The sequence below is a fragment of the Natator depressus genome, chromosome 14 (genome assembly GCF_965152275.1).
Source record: "Natator depressus isolate rNatDep1 chromosome 14, rNatDep2.hap1, whole genome shotgun sequence".
Classification (NCBI taxonomy): Eukaryota; Metazoa; Chordata; order Testudines; family Cheloniidae; genus Natator; species Natator depressus.
Window position 1 is genome coordinate 22,065,577 of NC_134247.1, and position 16,621 is coordinate 22,082,197.

Genomic DNA, 16,621 nt, shown 5'->3' on the forward strand with positions numbered 1-16,621 from the left:
GTCAGGTGTTTGCTCCCATTGCACCCCTTCCAACAGTATCTGCTTCAAATACAAACCTGTGTGGAAATTCACACACAAGTGAGATGATAGAGGTGTTGTCGTGGAATAGAAGAGCAGAGAGTAAGCACTGGCAACGTCTCCCAGTCTTTTACCTGATTTCTCTACGTAGTTCTGTCACCATGGTCTCTCCTCTGCCTCTCTCATCTCAGCTGTTCCGGAATCTGGGCAGTCACGCCATCTTCTGGATGAGGCGTAGTATAGAAGTTCTCACCTCCTGTGGTCATTTAGATTCATAGATTTTGAGGGACCATTAAACCATCGAGTCTGGCCTCCTGGATAGCACAAGGCTAAGAGTCCAAAAACTTGTGTCTGACCAGAGCATCCACTCTGGAAGCGAAGACTCCAGGAGCTGGAGAGTCCATCACTTTCCTTGACAATTTGTTCCAAAGGTTAATCACCCTTTATTAAGAGCCCAAACAGTAACGGATTCCTCATGTCATGGCCAAATTCTGTTTGGGAAACTACATTCTGATTATCTAAACTTCCCTCTCCTGTCCTAAATGATACAATAGGGATTGTGTGGTGTTACACAGGTGCTGGGCTCTACTCCAGAGGTGGCTGCATTTCCATGGGTGCTAAGTGATCCCTCTCTGTACAGCCTGTAGCAGTGTTTTGGGATCCATTAGGATTAAAATACTATATAAATATCCGATATAAGTTACATGGAATGTTCTATCTTATCCCTGAACACTTATTTCCTATATTATTAAAAGGTTGCATTAATTTTTGTGAATGAACTGAACAATACAATCTGTGAATGACTGTGCATCAATAAATACCCCCTTAGGAAGTAAATGTGTAACCAGGAGCAGCAGCAGTGAGCCCAATTCTCAATCCTGCTTAAAATTTCCTTGCACAAAACCCCCCCAAAAGCCGCTCTCGGTCCATATTAGGGCACCGATGCTGCACCATGTATCTCGTAAGGAACAACGGGACATATGGCTTCATAAGGTCTAGCGCAGTCTCTTTCTTTGAAGTGGGGAGCTGTGCTCAGGGTCACGGTGGCAGGTTTCAAGGGGCAACGTTCTGTCTGTGGGACGAGGGACAGGTGGGGAAGGGACAGCTGCCCTCGGATTGTTTTTCACAGCTGGTGCGCTGGCGGGTGTTGCTGTATTGTCCCTTTGATGTGCGGCCAACTGTGTCCATCCATCTGCAGGTGGAGAAGCGGTTGGAGTTGGTGAAGCAGGTCTCCCACAGCACTCACAAGAAACTGACAGCCTGTCTGCAGGGGCAGCAAGGCGTGGATGCTGACAAGCGCTCAGTAAGTGGCTGTGTTAAGAATTTGGGCTGTAAGCAGCCAGATGTTAAGCACGGGATGTGTCAGGGCTCAGGCTTGAGAGGGTGTCTGTAGAAAACTGAAAAGTCTTCTTAATGTGTGTGTAACAGAATCAATCCTCCATATATTTCTATGACCTTAAGTTGGCTGGGGGGGGGAGGGGTCGCACAGCGTGCGTTGGAATGTATCTGGCCCATAGGGTGTGTGTGTATTAAATCATTCAGCTGGGTGTGAATCCCTGCCGAGCTCTGCCTGCGTGTCAAGCTGCCGCTCTCTGCTGTGTGATTGCAGACTGACTTCATCTTTGCTTTTTCTCCACCGGCGTCAGGGACGCAGGCCAGAGAGAGTGGGAGGGAGACTGCTGAGTGAAGCAGAAGTGAAATGCCATCAGCAGAGCTTCCTCCTGTCAAACGTCACCGGGACTAGCCTGTTCTCCTCCATTGCCTGCTCTCTGCCAAACCTGTGTGTGTTTGGGGCAGGATGAGGGCTGGGGAGCTTTGCCTGCAGCTCTCTCGCCTTCCTGTGGGGGGCGCTTCCCTCCCATGGCAGCTGTGTGACCATGGGCAGCCACGTCCCTGCAGAGCATGGGGTCGGAGGTCAGATTTAGGTACTAAACCAGAGCCTGTTGGGTAATGCATTGGCAGCATTAGTGCTCCCCGTAGGGCTGGGTGGTTGGGATGGGCCTGGACCATGAACCTCAGTGCTCGGTCCCAGCTCACACATCCCCAGGGTGCTGGGGTCATGGGGGCATTGGCTGGGGGCTGGTTCTTTCATACGTCTTTGCTGCACCGTTTAAGATGCGAGCAGTTGTCTTGTCCTGCAGCCTTCAGGCTGTGTGGACTCCTCACTGGCCTGCTAACCAGCCAGGCCAAGGCAGGGAGCTGAGAGACCCTTTCACCAGGAATGGGCACGCACCCCCCAAACCAGTCCTGGTCTCTGTAGCCCAGCCCCTCCCTGCCCATCTGGAAGTGGCATTAGAATTGAATCTCAGATTGCAGGCCATGTGAGAATCCTGCTCTCCGTTGGACAGTCATTCATGCCCAGCATGCTTCCTTTGCAGAAAAAGTTACCTTTGACGACACTGGCCCAGTGCTTAACGGAAGGCTCCGCCATTTTAGGGGACGACTCTCTACTGGGGTAAGAAGCTCTAAGTAGACTGTGGTCCACTGCATGCTCCAGGCTCACCCCTTCCTGGCTACTTGCCTCATGGCTGACAGCCTTGCAAAGTGGGTGTGAAATGCTAGCAAAGCAGGCTGGCTCCCCAGGCTTCTCCTGGCTGCAGTGCGGGGGTTGATGAGCGGCAGGCGAGCAGCACCCTCATGGGCTGTTTCTGCTCGCTCCCTGTCCAGTCCCACTGCCCCCCTTGATGGGGTGTGGGGCAGAGGGGGACAGCCTCTGGCTAGGCTCTTCTCCCCTCCAGCAGGCTTCGAAGGGGCAACCATACCTGCAGAGGGAGACTAGAGTCCCAGAAACCTGCAGGCCATGGCTCTTCCTGCTCCCACCCTGCTGACCCACCCACTGACAGGTCATGGTACACCCTTGGGTGTCTCTACAACCTTCCTAGAATGGATGCTGCCTCCTGTCCTGTCTCTCTACCCCCGGTCACACAGGGTGTCCTCCACTCCCTCAACCCCCAGGGACACCTGTCGGGTGTCCCTTAACCATCTACACTGAAGACCATGAATGACACCCCTATTGGGTATTGCTGCCCTTCACCCCCTGCCCCAGAGCTGGCTGAGGCGTGTGGCACAAGGCCTTGCTCTCATCCTGCCATGCCTTTTGTCTGCAGGCCAGTGCATTCACGCAGAAAATGTCAGCTAGCGCCCTTGCGTCCAGTCCCATCCCTGTGGTGCACAAGCCGCCAAGTTGCACTTCTTAATGTCTCAGTTGCACAGCTCGTGTGAGTGCACATGGGGTGGGGGGACACTGGAGCTGGGTTTTCACGCAGTGTCTCTCCCATCTCTTCCCTTTTGCAGGAAGATGCTCAAACTATGCGGCGAGGCGGAGGATAAACTAGCCCAGGAGCTCATCCATTTCGAGCTGGAAGTAGAACGGGATGTGATCGAGCCTCTGTTTGTGCTAGCTGAGGTAAGGGGGATCGAGGCGCTGAGAGCCAGCAGCAGGGCTGGCAAGGTGTGCGACACCGACCCCTCTGGCCGGTGCATGGAGCAGCGGTGATGAGCTCTGCTGAATGGAGTCACTCCCCTTCAGCGGTGCCTTTCAGGGTGGGGTTCCACATGCTTTTTTGAGGTGGGATGACTACATCTGCCCTCAGTATTCAAGATGTGGGCATACCGTGGATTTATATAGAGGCAATACGATATTTTCTGTCTTATTATCTATCCCTTTCCTAATGATTCCCAACATTCTGTTCACTTTTTTTCACTGCCGCTCATTAGGATTCTTCCTTGTGTCCTAGGCTGGGGTTCCCAGCTGGTGGCGCACATTCTCCAAAGGGCTTTTTGATGGGGGATCTAGGCTCCCCATCTCTACCTTGCAGCCCGATCCTAAGAGCCTAGCATATACAGAACTCTTGGTGGCTTCAATGGGCATCCCATGCATGGCATGAATTACAGATCAGGCCTGGAACAAGCCTTTGTGCTGGGTCTCTGTGTGCTGACACTGCCCATCTCGCCTTCCTGGTCTGCAAAGGCACTTGTGCTGTTCTAGGCAGCCTTAGGTCATGGTTATGGGGGTGAGGGACGGGGGCCTTCAACTTGCCTTTTTTGTAATTGTTAATTCAGGGCATTTTTGCAAGTGCTCCCCTGTGCTCTGCCAGGGAGCCTGGGCTGCTCAGTGAAATGCGGCTGCTACTGTGGCTTTACATCTCCGGCAAGCCAGGCAGACAGACGCGTGCAAAATGCCCCGGATTCTACAGTGCATCTGCGCTGTTCTTCCTGCAAGGGTTCTGCATCCCAAAGAGCCATTCCAACAAATGAACGGTGAATAGAGCATAGAACTGTGAAGCTGTTTTACTCTGATTTCATTGTCTCACTTTTCCGAGTGGGGGCAGACTCCAATGGCAGAGCCTCCCATGAGCATGCCAGTCTCACCATGACTGGCAGGCTGCCCGCATTGGGGGTCAATGTGTGCCCAGTTGAACGGGAGGCACTGAGCAGTGGCTGGGGCGGCAAAGGTCTTCCCTTGTAGACAGGTGCAGTCGCCCCAAGAGGTTGGGAGCGCCTGTTCTCGGCGGTTGACAGCGGCAGCCCGCGCTCCAGCTATGGTGTTTTGTCTCCTTGCTGCAGGTGGAAATCCCAAATATCCAAAAACAGAGGAAGCATTTAGCAAAATTAGTCCTGGACATGGATTCCTCACGGACAAGGTAGGAAGCATCGTCTCGGTCGGTCTCCCTCCAGCTGGCTTTGCTGCCCAGCCGGTTTTCCTCTTTCAATGAGTTTGGAAAAATGATTTTCGAAGCAACTTCTGTAGTTTTTAAGAAATGTTCCTGAGTGAATTACAGCTGATTTCAAAGCAGTGGATTGACAGCTCCGAAGCGAGAAGTGCTTTGTTTGTCCAGACAGCATGGATAGTTTAGGCAGCAGTGGTGCACGTTTCTTCCATGTCACCCCACCACTGGGCCTCAGTCTTGGCCCACAATGACCATGTGTTTCAGTCTGTGTCACCCATTCACTCCTTGGCCCATCAGCTGAGAGAGCCAAGCAGGTGCCCCAATGGGTGCCGTGCCTATCGGTGGATTTGGTGAGGTGACAGAGGACTGAGACGCTCACCACCTCATTCTATCTAGGCCTCCAGAGCTAAATAAAACAATCAGGATGCATTGACTGGTCAGTCTCTGCCGTTAAATCTATCAGATCCAGCCTGAATCCGTCCCATCAGCCTGGCTCAGCTTTTACCACACAGAGTATTTTTGATTTTCTGTCTAAAGAAGCCTACGGGGGAGTACGGTGTGGGGGATTCCACTTTACTTAGGACCAGTTAGTATCGATTTTCCATCATGATCGCTCTACTGAGGAGTTTATTTTCATGTATCTGTTTACTTCAGCTTAATTTGTAGAACAGTTGAGAAGGTTGCTTTGGAGTCTCCATTAGCGTTGGGTGTGTTCCCATGCATCATTCCAATGCGCTAGCCATGCCCAGCTGTCCTGCCACCACCGTGTGTTATAACCACTAGGAGTACCTGGCAGGGGCTGTCGATCTGTCCCGGTGAATGACAGGTGCAGTCAATGGGTCCATGTCAGGTCACCAGCAAATGCCCTGGAGTCAGGTTAAGCAATGAGCCAGCATTTCAGTTTTCATCTGAAAAATATGCAGATTCCTTTCCTTGCACCCCGTCTTCAAAACGGGATTATTTGTTTGTTGCACAAGTCTGATTCTTCTCCATTTTGGTGAAGCCTTGCATAGGCAGGCAGGGATTCATCGCAAAGTAGACTTCTACCGCTTTATTGGAGCGTTGCTAAGCCGTAGCTAGCACAGCCAGAGGTGTGGATGGGCCAGCATGTTCCATCAGGAACCTGGCTTTCCAGGAGGTTATGCTATGAGCAGATACACATTTTGCCTGAGTCTGGAGTTTTCCGGAGGTGATTCTTTTTCAACATTTTTTTTTTAAAATAAAAAGAGAGCAGGGTGATGAGAAATTTGATGTGGCTGGATTTTAAAAGGATGCTAACCACATAAAAATCCTATTTAAAAAAATTCCTCTAGTACGTTATTTCCAAATGCCGTCCATTATTAAGAATGCAATATTTTTTAACAAGTTGTAGTTTATTGTTCCCCTTTTATGCAGGTTGTTATTTGTCACCCTGAGAGGTGTGCTAGGCACATCGCAAAGCAAATAGAAAGGCTTGTTCCCTACCCAGCTTTCAGTGATCCTGATCAGGTCACTTTCTGTTTGCTGTCCGTCAGACGAGCAGGCTGGTGAGGAGGCTTTGTTCAGGGGGCTACAGGAAAATGTGAAAACGTTTTTTTTTTTTTTGTTTTTTTTTTTAAGTCCTCTTTCTCTTCAGACTCTTCTCTGGAACCTCCCACCCCAGCCTATCATAGTTTTATTTTTATTTCAAACTAGATGTTTTTGAAACGTGCTGGAATAGTCCAGAGCGTCCCTGGAACCTGCACCAGGTCTAGAACGAACTAGGACAAAGAACTAAGGACCATCACAAACCTCCCCACCTTCAGTTCCAAATGTCCAGTGCACTTCTGCCTGCCTTCTGCAATGTAAAGACAGAGCAGTGTGTACATATAAACAGGCAAACCCCAAAACAAAACTGTACCACAACAAAGCCCCACAATTCTCCCGGGGGGGGGAGGGGAGGATGAGAGAGAGAGCAAACCACACGTGACAGATGTTAGTCACTTAATGTACCACGGGAAGGTGCTCAGCTACTAAGGTGATGTGGGTGGTGGAAGAACCTGAACAGCATAGAAATACAATAACTCTTCATTTAACGTTGTTGTTATGTTCTTGAAAAATGCTACGTTAAGTGAATCCAGGGTGAGATATTTCTCAGGGAATGCCTTTCTGCTAAATGATGAACAAGCACTCGGCTGAGCCCTCAAGAGTAACACGTTGTTAATGCAGCTTCAATCTACAAGACAGCCTGAATGGAGAGAGGGGAGATTGCATGGCAGAGAGAGACAGACACACACCGTGTGTGTGAGAGAGAGAGATGCGCATTGCTCCTTTAAGTACGCTGACCCCACTCTAAGTACACTGCCTTTTTACAGACCTAAAAGTGGCAATTCTTCAACAAAAAAACTTAAAAAACAGACTCCAACGAGAGACTGCTGAATTGGAATTAATTTGCAAATTGGATACAATTAACTTCGGCTTGAATAAAGACTGGGAGTGGATGGGTCATTACACAAAGTAAAACTATTTCCCCATGTTTAATCCCCCACCCCCCCGCTATTCCTCAGAAGTTCTTGTCAACTGCTGGAAATGGCCCACCTTGATTATCACTGCAAAAGGTCCTCCCCCCCCCACCCACCCCCGCTCTCCTGCTGGTAATAGCTCGCCTTACGTGATCACTGTCGTTACAGTGTGTATGGTAACACCCATTGTTTCATGTTCTCTGTGTATATAAATCTCCCCACTGTATTTTCCACTGCATGCATCTGATGAAGTGAGCTGTAGCTCACGAAAGCTTATGCTCAGATAAATTTGTTAGTCTCTAAGGTGCCACAAGTACTCCTTTCCTTTTTGCGGATACAGACTAACACGGCTGCTACTCTGAAACCTGCCTTTTTAAGTAGATCAGCAAGTTGAGACAGCAGGTGCTGTCTGAAAGCTCTCTCTGTCCTGAGCCCTGTCATGTCGTGTGTGCTGTCCCCCGCCCCGCTCTGTGGAGATGGGGTAAAGGAGTGGGGGCAGGGAACCCCCTGACATTAGCACCCCTCTTTCCCTCCCTGCACAGCAAGCAGGAGGCTCTCAGGAGCAGCTCCAAGGCAGAGGGTAGGAGCAGCACACGGCAGTGCAGGGAGGGACAGCTGAACTGTCCAGCAGCTGGTAGCCTGCTGGGCGGCTGCCCCACAGGGAACTTAGGGGAGCGGGGAGCTGATGCGGGAGCTGCCGGCCCACCCTCGTTCCAAGCCCCCACCAGCTCGCTCCAACGGGCTGCTCTTTCTGCAAGCAGTGGACAAATCAGGCGGCTGCCAAACAACATTATAAGGGAGCATTGCACAACTTCAAACAAGTACGTTCTCTAATTGATCAGCAACATAACAACGAATAACCGGGACTACATTAAGTGAGGAGTTACTGTAGGGTGAGAGGCTGCATGCAGCTTCTCTCTCCATAGACAGACGACTTTGGAGACCTTGCTCCCAAGGGTAGCCTGCCAGTACATCTCCCATTCTGTTGTTCTGCCTGTCGATGGTGAAATTCTGGCTTGCCAGAGCTCTTTCTTTGCAAATATCTCTTGATGATGATCCTTTTGCGTCCTTGGCCATGTAGATGGTGGCTTAGATTGCAACTCATCAGAGGGGTGCGGGGCTGTCAGCCGGACATCGATCTGAGGTGAAATAATAGAATGGTTGATACAGGACTTGATTCATTAAGAATTAAAAGAGGTGAATGTAATAAATGCTGATCGATATGGGCTTATGGAAAATAGATCTTGTCAAACTAACTTCAGAGCATTTTTTGATGAGATTACAAGTTGGGTTGATAGAATCTTAACCTGAACTGTCACCTTTATCACAGGTATTTTTAGTAAAGTCAGGGGCAGGTCACAGGCAATGAACAAAAAATCACAGAAGCCCATGACCTCTCCCTGCCTTTTACCAAAAATACCCTGCGGGGGCACACTGCCAGGGGCTGACCTCAGGCAGCTGCTCCAGCCCCAGGGGGGCTGATCCAACCCCTGCAGCTGTTTCAGCCCCAGGGCCAACCTCCGGCCAACTGCTCTGGCCCTGCAGCTGCTCCTGCAGCATGGGCTGACCACCGCGGCTCCAACCCCAGGGGTGCTGACACAACCCCATCTTCTGCTTAAGCCCTGGGGTTGCTGCTTTGACGGCTGCTCCAGCCCTGCTGCTGCAGAAGAAGTCCCAGAAAGTCTCAGAATCCGTGACCTCTGTGACAGAATCATATCCTTAGTAATAGTGTTGGTACTTAGGACTAGTCGACCTTTAAAATTTTGATCAACGTAGCTGTGTTGCAGGCGCGCCATAGCTATGCTGACGTAAGCTCGGGGGTAGATGTGCTGGATCAGTGGAAGAATGCTTCTGTCAACCTAGCTGCTACCGCTCGGAGAGGTGGATTACCTACGGCGAGGAAAAAAAACCCTTCTGTCACCGTAGACGCGTCTACACTACAGTGCACCAGCAGTATAACTACACTGGCGTAGCTGTGCTGAATGTAGACATGGCCCCAGACTTCTGTGTGGCATTTGACTTGGTACTGCCTGACATTTTCATTAACAACCTAGCGTGTGTGTGGCCTACGTTAAATGGATTAAAAACTGGTTAACTGATAAGTCTCAAAATGTAACTGTAAATGGGGAATCGTCATCAAGTGGCTCCATTTCTACTGGAGTCCCACAAGGATCAGTTCTTGGCCTTGCGCTGTTTTAATATTTTTATTAATGACTTGTCGGAACATATGAAATCGTTCATGATAAAGTTTGCAGGTGACATGCAGATTGGGGGAGGGGTGGACAATGAAGAGGACAGGTCACTGATACGAGGAGACCAGAATCTCTTGGTAAACTGGGTGCAAGCAAATAATGTGGTACAGCCAAATGTAAGGTCCTATATTTAGGAACAAAGAATGCGGGCCATAGGTACAGGATGGGGGACTCTACCTTGGGAAGCAGGGACTCTGAAAAAGACTTAGGGGTCAGGGTGGATAGTCAGCTGCACATGTGCCCGAACTGTAACACTGTCAAAAAGGGCTCATGCGATCCTTGGATATATATGCAGGAGAATCTCGAGTAGGAGTAGGGAGGTAATATCACCTCCATATTTGGTACCAGTGCAGCTGCTCGTGGAATATTGTATCCAGTTCTGGTGCCCACAATTCAAGGATGATGCTGATAAATTGGAGAGGGTTCAGAGAAGAGCCGTAAGAATGATTAAAGGATTGGAAAATAGACCTTATAGTGATAGACTCAAGGAACTCAATCTATTTAGCTAACAAAGAGCAGGTTAGGGGTGATTTGAAAATAGTCTATAGGTATCTACATCAGGGAAGTTGCATGGCCTGTATCATGCAGGAGGTCAGACTAGATGGTCAGAATGGCCCCTTCTGGCTGTGAATCTATGAAATCTCTGATTTTTGCCTTTTAGAAACTGCTTTTTCTTTGAAACAATATTGAAAGGTTAATTTAAATCTCCTGTATCCTCTAGGAGATTGTTTTCAGGCTGGGTCAACCCAACCTCTGGGACACATCACTTGCTCAACTCCTTTGAGAAGTAACTCGGCCCTCATTGCTGGCGGGCCAGAGAATAGCCAGTCTGTTAACTGACCTCATGCCAGGCCTAACTGGCACATACTGGAGCAGAGAGGAGCCACCTGGCTTTTTAATGTACCGGGGCGGGCCACGGAGACCACAGGTCCCTGTCTGCCACATGCCATCTTGAGCTAAGTGGTTACGGTCAGGATGCACCTAAGCCTACATGGTTGAGCCCCTTGCATGGCCGTTCCCTTTGCCAGGCAGCTCTTTCATCCGTTGCTGACGCCAGTTCCATTGCGTCCCCTCTCAGGTGGCAGCAGTCGGCGAAGTCGTCAGGTTTGTCAAGCAACCTGCAGCCGTTGGGTGCCAAAGCGGACGCTCTCAGGGAAGAGATGGAGGAGGCGGCGAACAGAGTGGAGATTTGCAGGGTACTTCTCACTCTCTCTTATCTCACAGCTGTGCAGTCCATCAACGCCCAGTGAATGGGAGAAGGTTTATATGGGTTGGGGAATTCGGGGCTGGGAGTTGCAGGCCTATGCTGGCAAGCAGGGCACAGGTGTGGGAGAGTGACGCCAATGAAGGCCTGCTGTTCCCAGAAGTCCCCGTGTCGTTCCCACCCCCACCCCCCGCGCCCAATAGGCAGCGTCAGCAGCCTTTGTCTCAGGCTCCCTGCCACAGCCCTGCCAGGAATCCTCACCCTTTGCCAGGAGGAGTTGCTGGTGCAGGGAGAGGAAACCTGTCTCTCTCACCACTTCAGAGCCCCTCAATCACCCTCCTGCTACACCAGGTGAGACCTATCCTCTGCAGCCTGGGGAGAGACCCCCCCACTCGCTCCCTTCACCTTCCCCCTGCCTCCCATACAGCCTAAGGGCATACCTGCTTCCTGACCCTCTCTGCCTTGATCTCACACAGTTTGAGGTGGGCTCTCCCTGACCCTCTCCTCCCCCAGGTTGGGGAGAACTCTAAGCTAACAACTCTGAGAGCTGGTGAGCAGCTTCTGCCCTCCCTTGTCATGCCCAGGTAATTAGCAGGTGCCAGGGTGTGGTATTGCATTGTGAGCCGCAGTAGCACCGCATGTGCAGTGCCTGAGCCCCAAGAGGTAACCAGCACTTTCCTCCAGTTTGTTCGTTTGATAAGCCAGTGTGGATGAAAACCAATGACTGAAGAAAAGGATGTCCTCTCCTCCCTTTGCCCTCCCACAGCCCAGCTCCATCTGGCAGTGTATGGGGCTGGAAAGCAAACTCTTCCAGGTATCCTCCATCCTAGGGGACTATGGCAGGGGACTGTTGCAAAATTCAGCACCAATAGTATGTTGAACCCTAATATACTGACGTGCAAGAGGAGGCATGGTTTAGTGGTTAGAGCATAGGACCAAGAGTTAGCAGATCTGGGTCGTGGGCTCTTCTCTGCTGCAGACTGGTTGTGAGAGACTGGCCAAATCACACCCCTGCTTTGTGCCTCAGTTTCCCCATCTGTAAAATACAGATTCTGATACCCAAACATCTTCTAGTAAATAGAAATAAATGACAGTTTGCCTCTTAGCATAATGTGGGACTTCCCTCATGAAGAGGGAGTTCGTGTTGCGTAGTGGGAGAGCACTAGACTGGAGCTCAGAAGACCTAGGTTCTATTCCTGGCTCTGCTGAGGGCCTGCTGGGTGACCTTGGACAGGTCACTTTGCCTCCCCATGCCTCAGTTTCCCCATCTGTATAATGGAAATAATACTGACCTCCTTTGTAAATTGCTTTGTGATCTACTGATTAAGGGTGCTATGAAAGACCTACTATTGTAAGTTGCTTTGTGCTTCTCTGTTGCCTTCTGCTTAAGATTTCAAAGTATTAATATGTATATTTTGAGCTAGATTTTAAAAAGTGCTTAGCTCCCACAGCTGGAGCCAGTTTTTGTGAGTACTTCCGAAATCTGGCCATTCCATTTAAGCACCTAAAGCACCTTTAAGCACTGAGCTCTCTTGAAAATCTATTCCCTACCTGTTTGTGCACTAACTCATGTGGTTTTATAGGATGTGACTGTACGTATTCAGGAATTCCAAACCAGTCTAACAGACTACTCCGTAAGAACAGCCATACTGAGTCAAACCAGTGGTCTATCTAGCCCAGTATCCTGTCTTCTGATAGTGGCTGATGCCACGTGCTTCAGAGGGAATGAACAGAACAGGGCAATTATGGAGTGATCCATCCCCTGTCATCCAGTCCCAGTTCTGGCAAACAGAGGCTAGGCACACCCAGAGCACGGGGTTGCATCCTCGACCATCCTGGCAACAAGTTCCACAGGTGGACTAAGCATTGTAGAAAGAAGTATTTCCTTTTCTTTGTTTTAAACCTGCTGCCTATTGATTTTATTGGGCAACCCCTGTTCCTTGTGTTATGTGAAGTGGTAAATAACATTTCCTTTTTCATTTTTTCCACACCAGTCATGATTTTATAGACCTCTATCATAAACACAAAAAGGAAGCTCACAAGAAGAGGAAACTTGGACAGATGACTAGGGAGGAGTATAAAAATATTGTTCGAGCATGCAGGGATGTAATCTGGAAGGCCAAAGCACAATTGGAGTTGTAGCTAGCAAGGGATGTGAGAGGTAACAAGAAAGGTTTCTACAGGTATGTTAGCAACAAGAAGAAGGTCAGGGAAAGTGTGGGACCCTTACTGAATGGGGGAGGCAACCTAGTGACAGACAATATGGAAAAAACTGAAGTACTCAATGCTTTTTTTGCCTTGGTCTTCACAGACAAGGTCAGCTCGCAGACTGCTGCACGGGGCAGCACAGTATGAGGAGGAGGTGAGCAGCCCTCAGTGGTGAAAGAACAGGTTAAGGATTATTTAGAAAAGCTGGACAAGCACAAGTCCATGGATCCGGATCTGAGGGTTCTGAGGGAGTTGGCAGATGTGATTGCAGAGCCATTGGCCATTATCTTTGAAAACTCGTGGCAATCGGGGGAGGTCCCAGATGATTGGTAAAAGGCAAATATAGTGCCCATCTTTAAAAAAAGGGAAGAAGGAGAATCTGGGGAACTACAGCCTCACCTCAGTCCCCAGAAAAATCATGGAGCAGGTCCTCAAGGAATCCATTTTGAAGCACTTGGAGGAGAGGAAGATGATCAGGAACAGTCAAAATGGATTCACCAAGGGCAAGTCATGCCTGACCAATCTGATTGCCTTCTATGATAAGATAAGTGGCTCTATGGATCAGGGGAAAACGGTGGACGTGATATATCTTGACTTTAGCAAAGCTTTTGGTAACGGTCTCCCACAGTATTCTTGCCAGTAAGTTAAAGAAGTATGGATTGGATGAATGGACTATAAGGTGGATAGAAAGCTGGCTAGATCGTCGGGCTCAATGGGTAGTGATCAACGGCTCTGTGTCTAGTTGGCAGCCGGTATCAAGCAGAGTGCCCCAGGGGTTGGTCCTGGGGCCAGTTTTGTTCAACATCTTTATTAATGATCTGGATGATGGGATGGATTGCACCCTCAGCAAGTTCATGGATGACGCTAAGCTGGTGGGAGAGGTAGATACGCTGGAGTGTAGGGATAGGGTCCAGAGTTACCTAGACAAATTGGAGGACTGGGCCAAAAGAAATCTGATGAGGTTCAACAAGGACAAGTGCAAAGTCCTGCACTTAGGACGGAAGAATCCCATGCACTGCTACAGACTGGGGACTGACTGTCTAAGCGGCAGTTCTGCAGAAAAGGACCTGGGGATTACAGTGGACGAGAAGCTGGATATGAGACAACAGTGTGCCCTTGTTACCGACAAGGCTAACGGCATATTGGGCTGCATTAGTAGGAGCATTGCCAGCAGATCAAAGGAAGTGATTATTCCCATCTGTTCGGCCCTGGTGAGGCCACATCTGGAGTATTGCATCCAGTTTTGTGCCCCCCACTACAGAAAGGATGTGGACAAATTGGAGAGAGTCCAGCAGAGGGCAACGAAAATGATAGGGGGTGGGGCACATGATTTATAAGGAGAGACTGAGGGAACTGGGTTTATTTAGTCTGCAGAAGAGAAGAGTGAGGGGGGATTTGATAGCAGCCTTCAACTACCTGAAGGGGGGTTCTAAAGAGGATGGAGCTAGGCTGTTCTCAGTGGTGGCAGATGATAGACCAAGGAGCAATGGTCTCAAGTTGCAGTGAGGGAGGTCTAGGTTGGATATTAGGAAACACTATTTCACTAGGCGATGGTGAAGCACTGGAATGGGTTACCTAGGGAGGTGGTGGAAGCCATCCTTAGAGGTTTTTAAGGCCTGGTTTGACAAAGCACTGGCTGGGATGATTTAGTTGTTGTTGGTCCTGCTTTGAGCAGGGGGTTGGACTAGATGACCTCCTGAGGTCTCTTCCAACCTAATGTTTCTATGATTCTGTGATCATATCCCCCCTTAGTCGTCTCTTTTCCAAGCTGAAAAGTCCCAGTCTTTTTCATCTCTATTCATATGGCAGCTGTTCCATACCCCTAACCATTTTTGTTGTCCTTCTCTGCACCTTTTCCAGTTTTAAAGTATCTTTTCTGAGTACAAGCAATTTGCAACTCACTACGTGTATATTTAATTTGATATATAATATACTACAGCTGGTCAAAATGTTTTAAACATTTTTATGAGAAATGTCACTGTGACGGGTTGGATCCCAGAAAGCCCCTGGGGGTTGCCAGCTGATGTACCAAGACTACTTGTGCCCCTGCTTTCCTGCCTTGTCAGCTTAGGACTTCAGTGCCCTTGCCTGGTTTGAGCCAGACCCGCTAGCCTGGTGCAAACCCAGACCCAGATCTGAACCACGTCCCCAACAGCTGTAGGCTTAACTAAGAGCAGCTTACAGAAGTGTGCCTGTCTTTAACACTCAGATGCCCAACTCCCAATGGGGTCCAAACCCTAAATAAATCTGTTTTACCCTGTATAAAGCTTACGCAGATGACAGAAGTTGGTCCAATAAAAGATATTGGACCAACCTCCCCCACCTTGTCTGTCTAATATCCTGGGACCAACATGGCTACAATAATACAGCATATTACAAACTATGAAAGACTCTTAAGGTATGTCCAAACTTTGAGCTGCAGGTGTAATTCCCAACTCAAGGAGACATACCCGCACTAACTCTGATTAAGATGGCGTGCTAAAAATAAAATGTAGCCACAGCTGCACAACACGCAGGAGGGGCTAGCCGCCCCGAGACCGTCCTGTCCGAGACCTTTGGTACCTGCTCGGGTGGCTAGCTCCTCGTGCTGCCACAGCTATGCTTCTGTTTTTAGTGCGCTGTCTCGATCAGAGGTAGTGTGAGTATGTCTGCTTGAGCTAGAAATTGTACCTTCCAGCTCCATCATAGAGGTACTTTACTGAATAAGTGCTGCCCATTACTGGTTAGAGCAATAATGGGCTGTATATATTTAATGAACCACTCAGACAAAAATAACCAAACAGAGCGCGAAAAAAGCAGCACATTTAGGTTACATGCAATGCATCCCTTAGGGAACACACGGCATTTGACTAATCAGACGCTGCTTCAAACCATCCTACTTAGGAACAGTTTGTTGCAGACTGGTGGCTAATCATAATCTCAAAAGAGAGGGAAGGGGGAGAGAGAGAGAGTGTGTGTGTGTGTTTACAGCTTTGCATCCAGGGTTTTTGTGCATGGGTCTATTCTTCTTTTCTTCTCCTCCAAAGCTCCTGTTGTGCAGGGTAACTTTATTTTATTCCATATAAAGTCCGTTTTTTGAGCTGAGTATCAGAATTGACATTGGCATAGACTTTCATGCTCCTTTCAACACTTAACACTAATTTGTCGTTTCTGGGTGTGGTTAGATTCATTCTAAAGTTTGTCTCTTGAAAGGTTTTGAAATAGTCAGTGACCTGCTTCTCCTCTCTCAGCCTAAGAATTGTACCAGTAGGGAGCTGAATTAGTAGCATTGTTACTTAAACATGGTTTTCTGCATTAACATGACTATGGCCCCAATCCTGCAAACACTCATGCATCTGTTTAACTTCACTATGATGAGGAGCCATTGGAATTGGTGGGATTACTTCCGCTATAAAGTTAAGCGCATGCATATTGGCGGGATAAGGGGCACTTGTTTGAATGTGCAAAAGCAATGAATTTTGCAATACTTTGTCTGCCATAGTGGAATGACACTTCTGTCTGTCTAATCTATCCATCCACGTGCTGAGCTTTGTTTGAGTCAGGGTGGAGCTACAATGATGAAGTAAAGACACAGAGGGCTGTTCCTGATTATCCCTAACACACAAGCATAAAAGCCCAACTGCCTTGCGTACCCCCACATGCCCTGTTTCCACCCCCTGGCTTGTGTTTATGGCCAAAGGTCTGCTTTATTTTCATTAGGGATTTGTGTGTGTCCGACTTGAAGCTGGAAGGCAGGGCGCATTGCCACTTAGCCATGAGTGTCCGTAGGCAAAGCCATCCAGGAAATGT

At 49.0% G+C, this 16,621-nt stretch overlaps 1 protein-coding gene across 14 annotated transcripts in view; it reads left to right on the top strand.

The window, feature by feature from the left end:
• Positions 1-16,621, top strand: part of ARHGAP44 (Rho GTPase activating protein 44) — a 144,378-nt gene that overhangs the window by 87,545 nt on the left and 40,212 nt on the right. For all 14 annotated transcript variants that reach the window (XR_012641951.1, XM_074972146.1, XM_074972144.1 and 11 more), the window contains 5 exons: positions 1,217-1,321; positions 2,397-2,473; positions 3,313-3,424; positions 4,585-4,661; positions 10,499-10,616. Coding sequence is in view for 13 of the 14 variants with exons in the window: in XM_074972146.1 (XP_074828247.1) it covers positions 1,217-1,321; positions 2,397-2,473; positions 3,313-3,424; positions 4,585-4,661; positions 10,499-10,616 (489 nt within the window). In the remaining variant the exon portion in view is untranslated. The remainder of the gene's footprint in view (positions 1-1,216; positions 1,322-2,396; positions 2,474-3,312; positions 3,425-4,584; positions 4,662-10,498; positions 10,617-16,621) is intronic.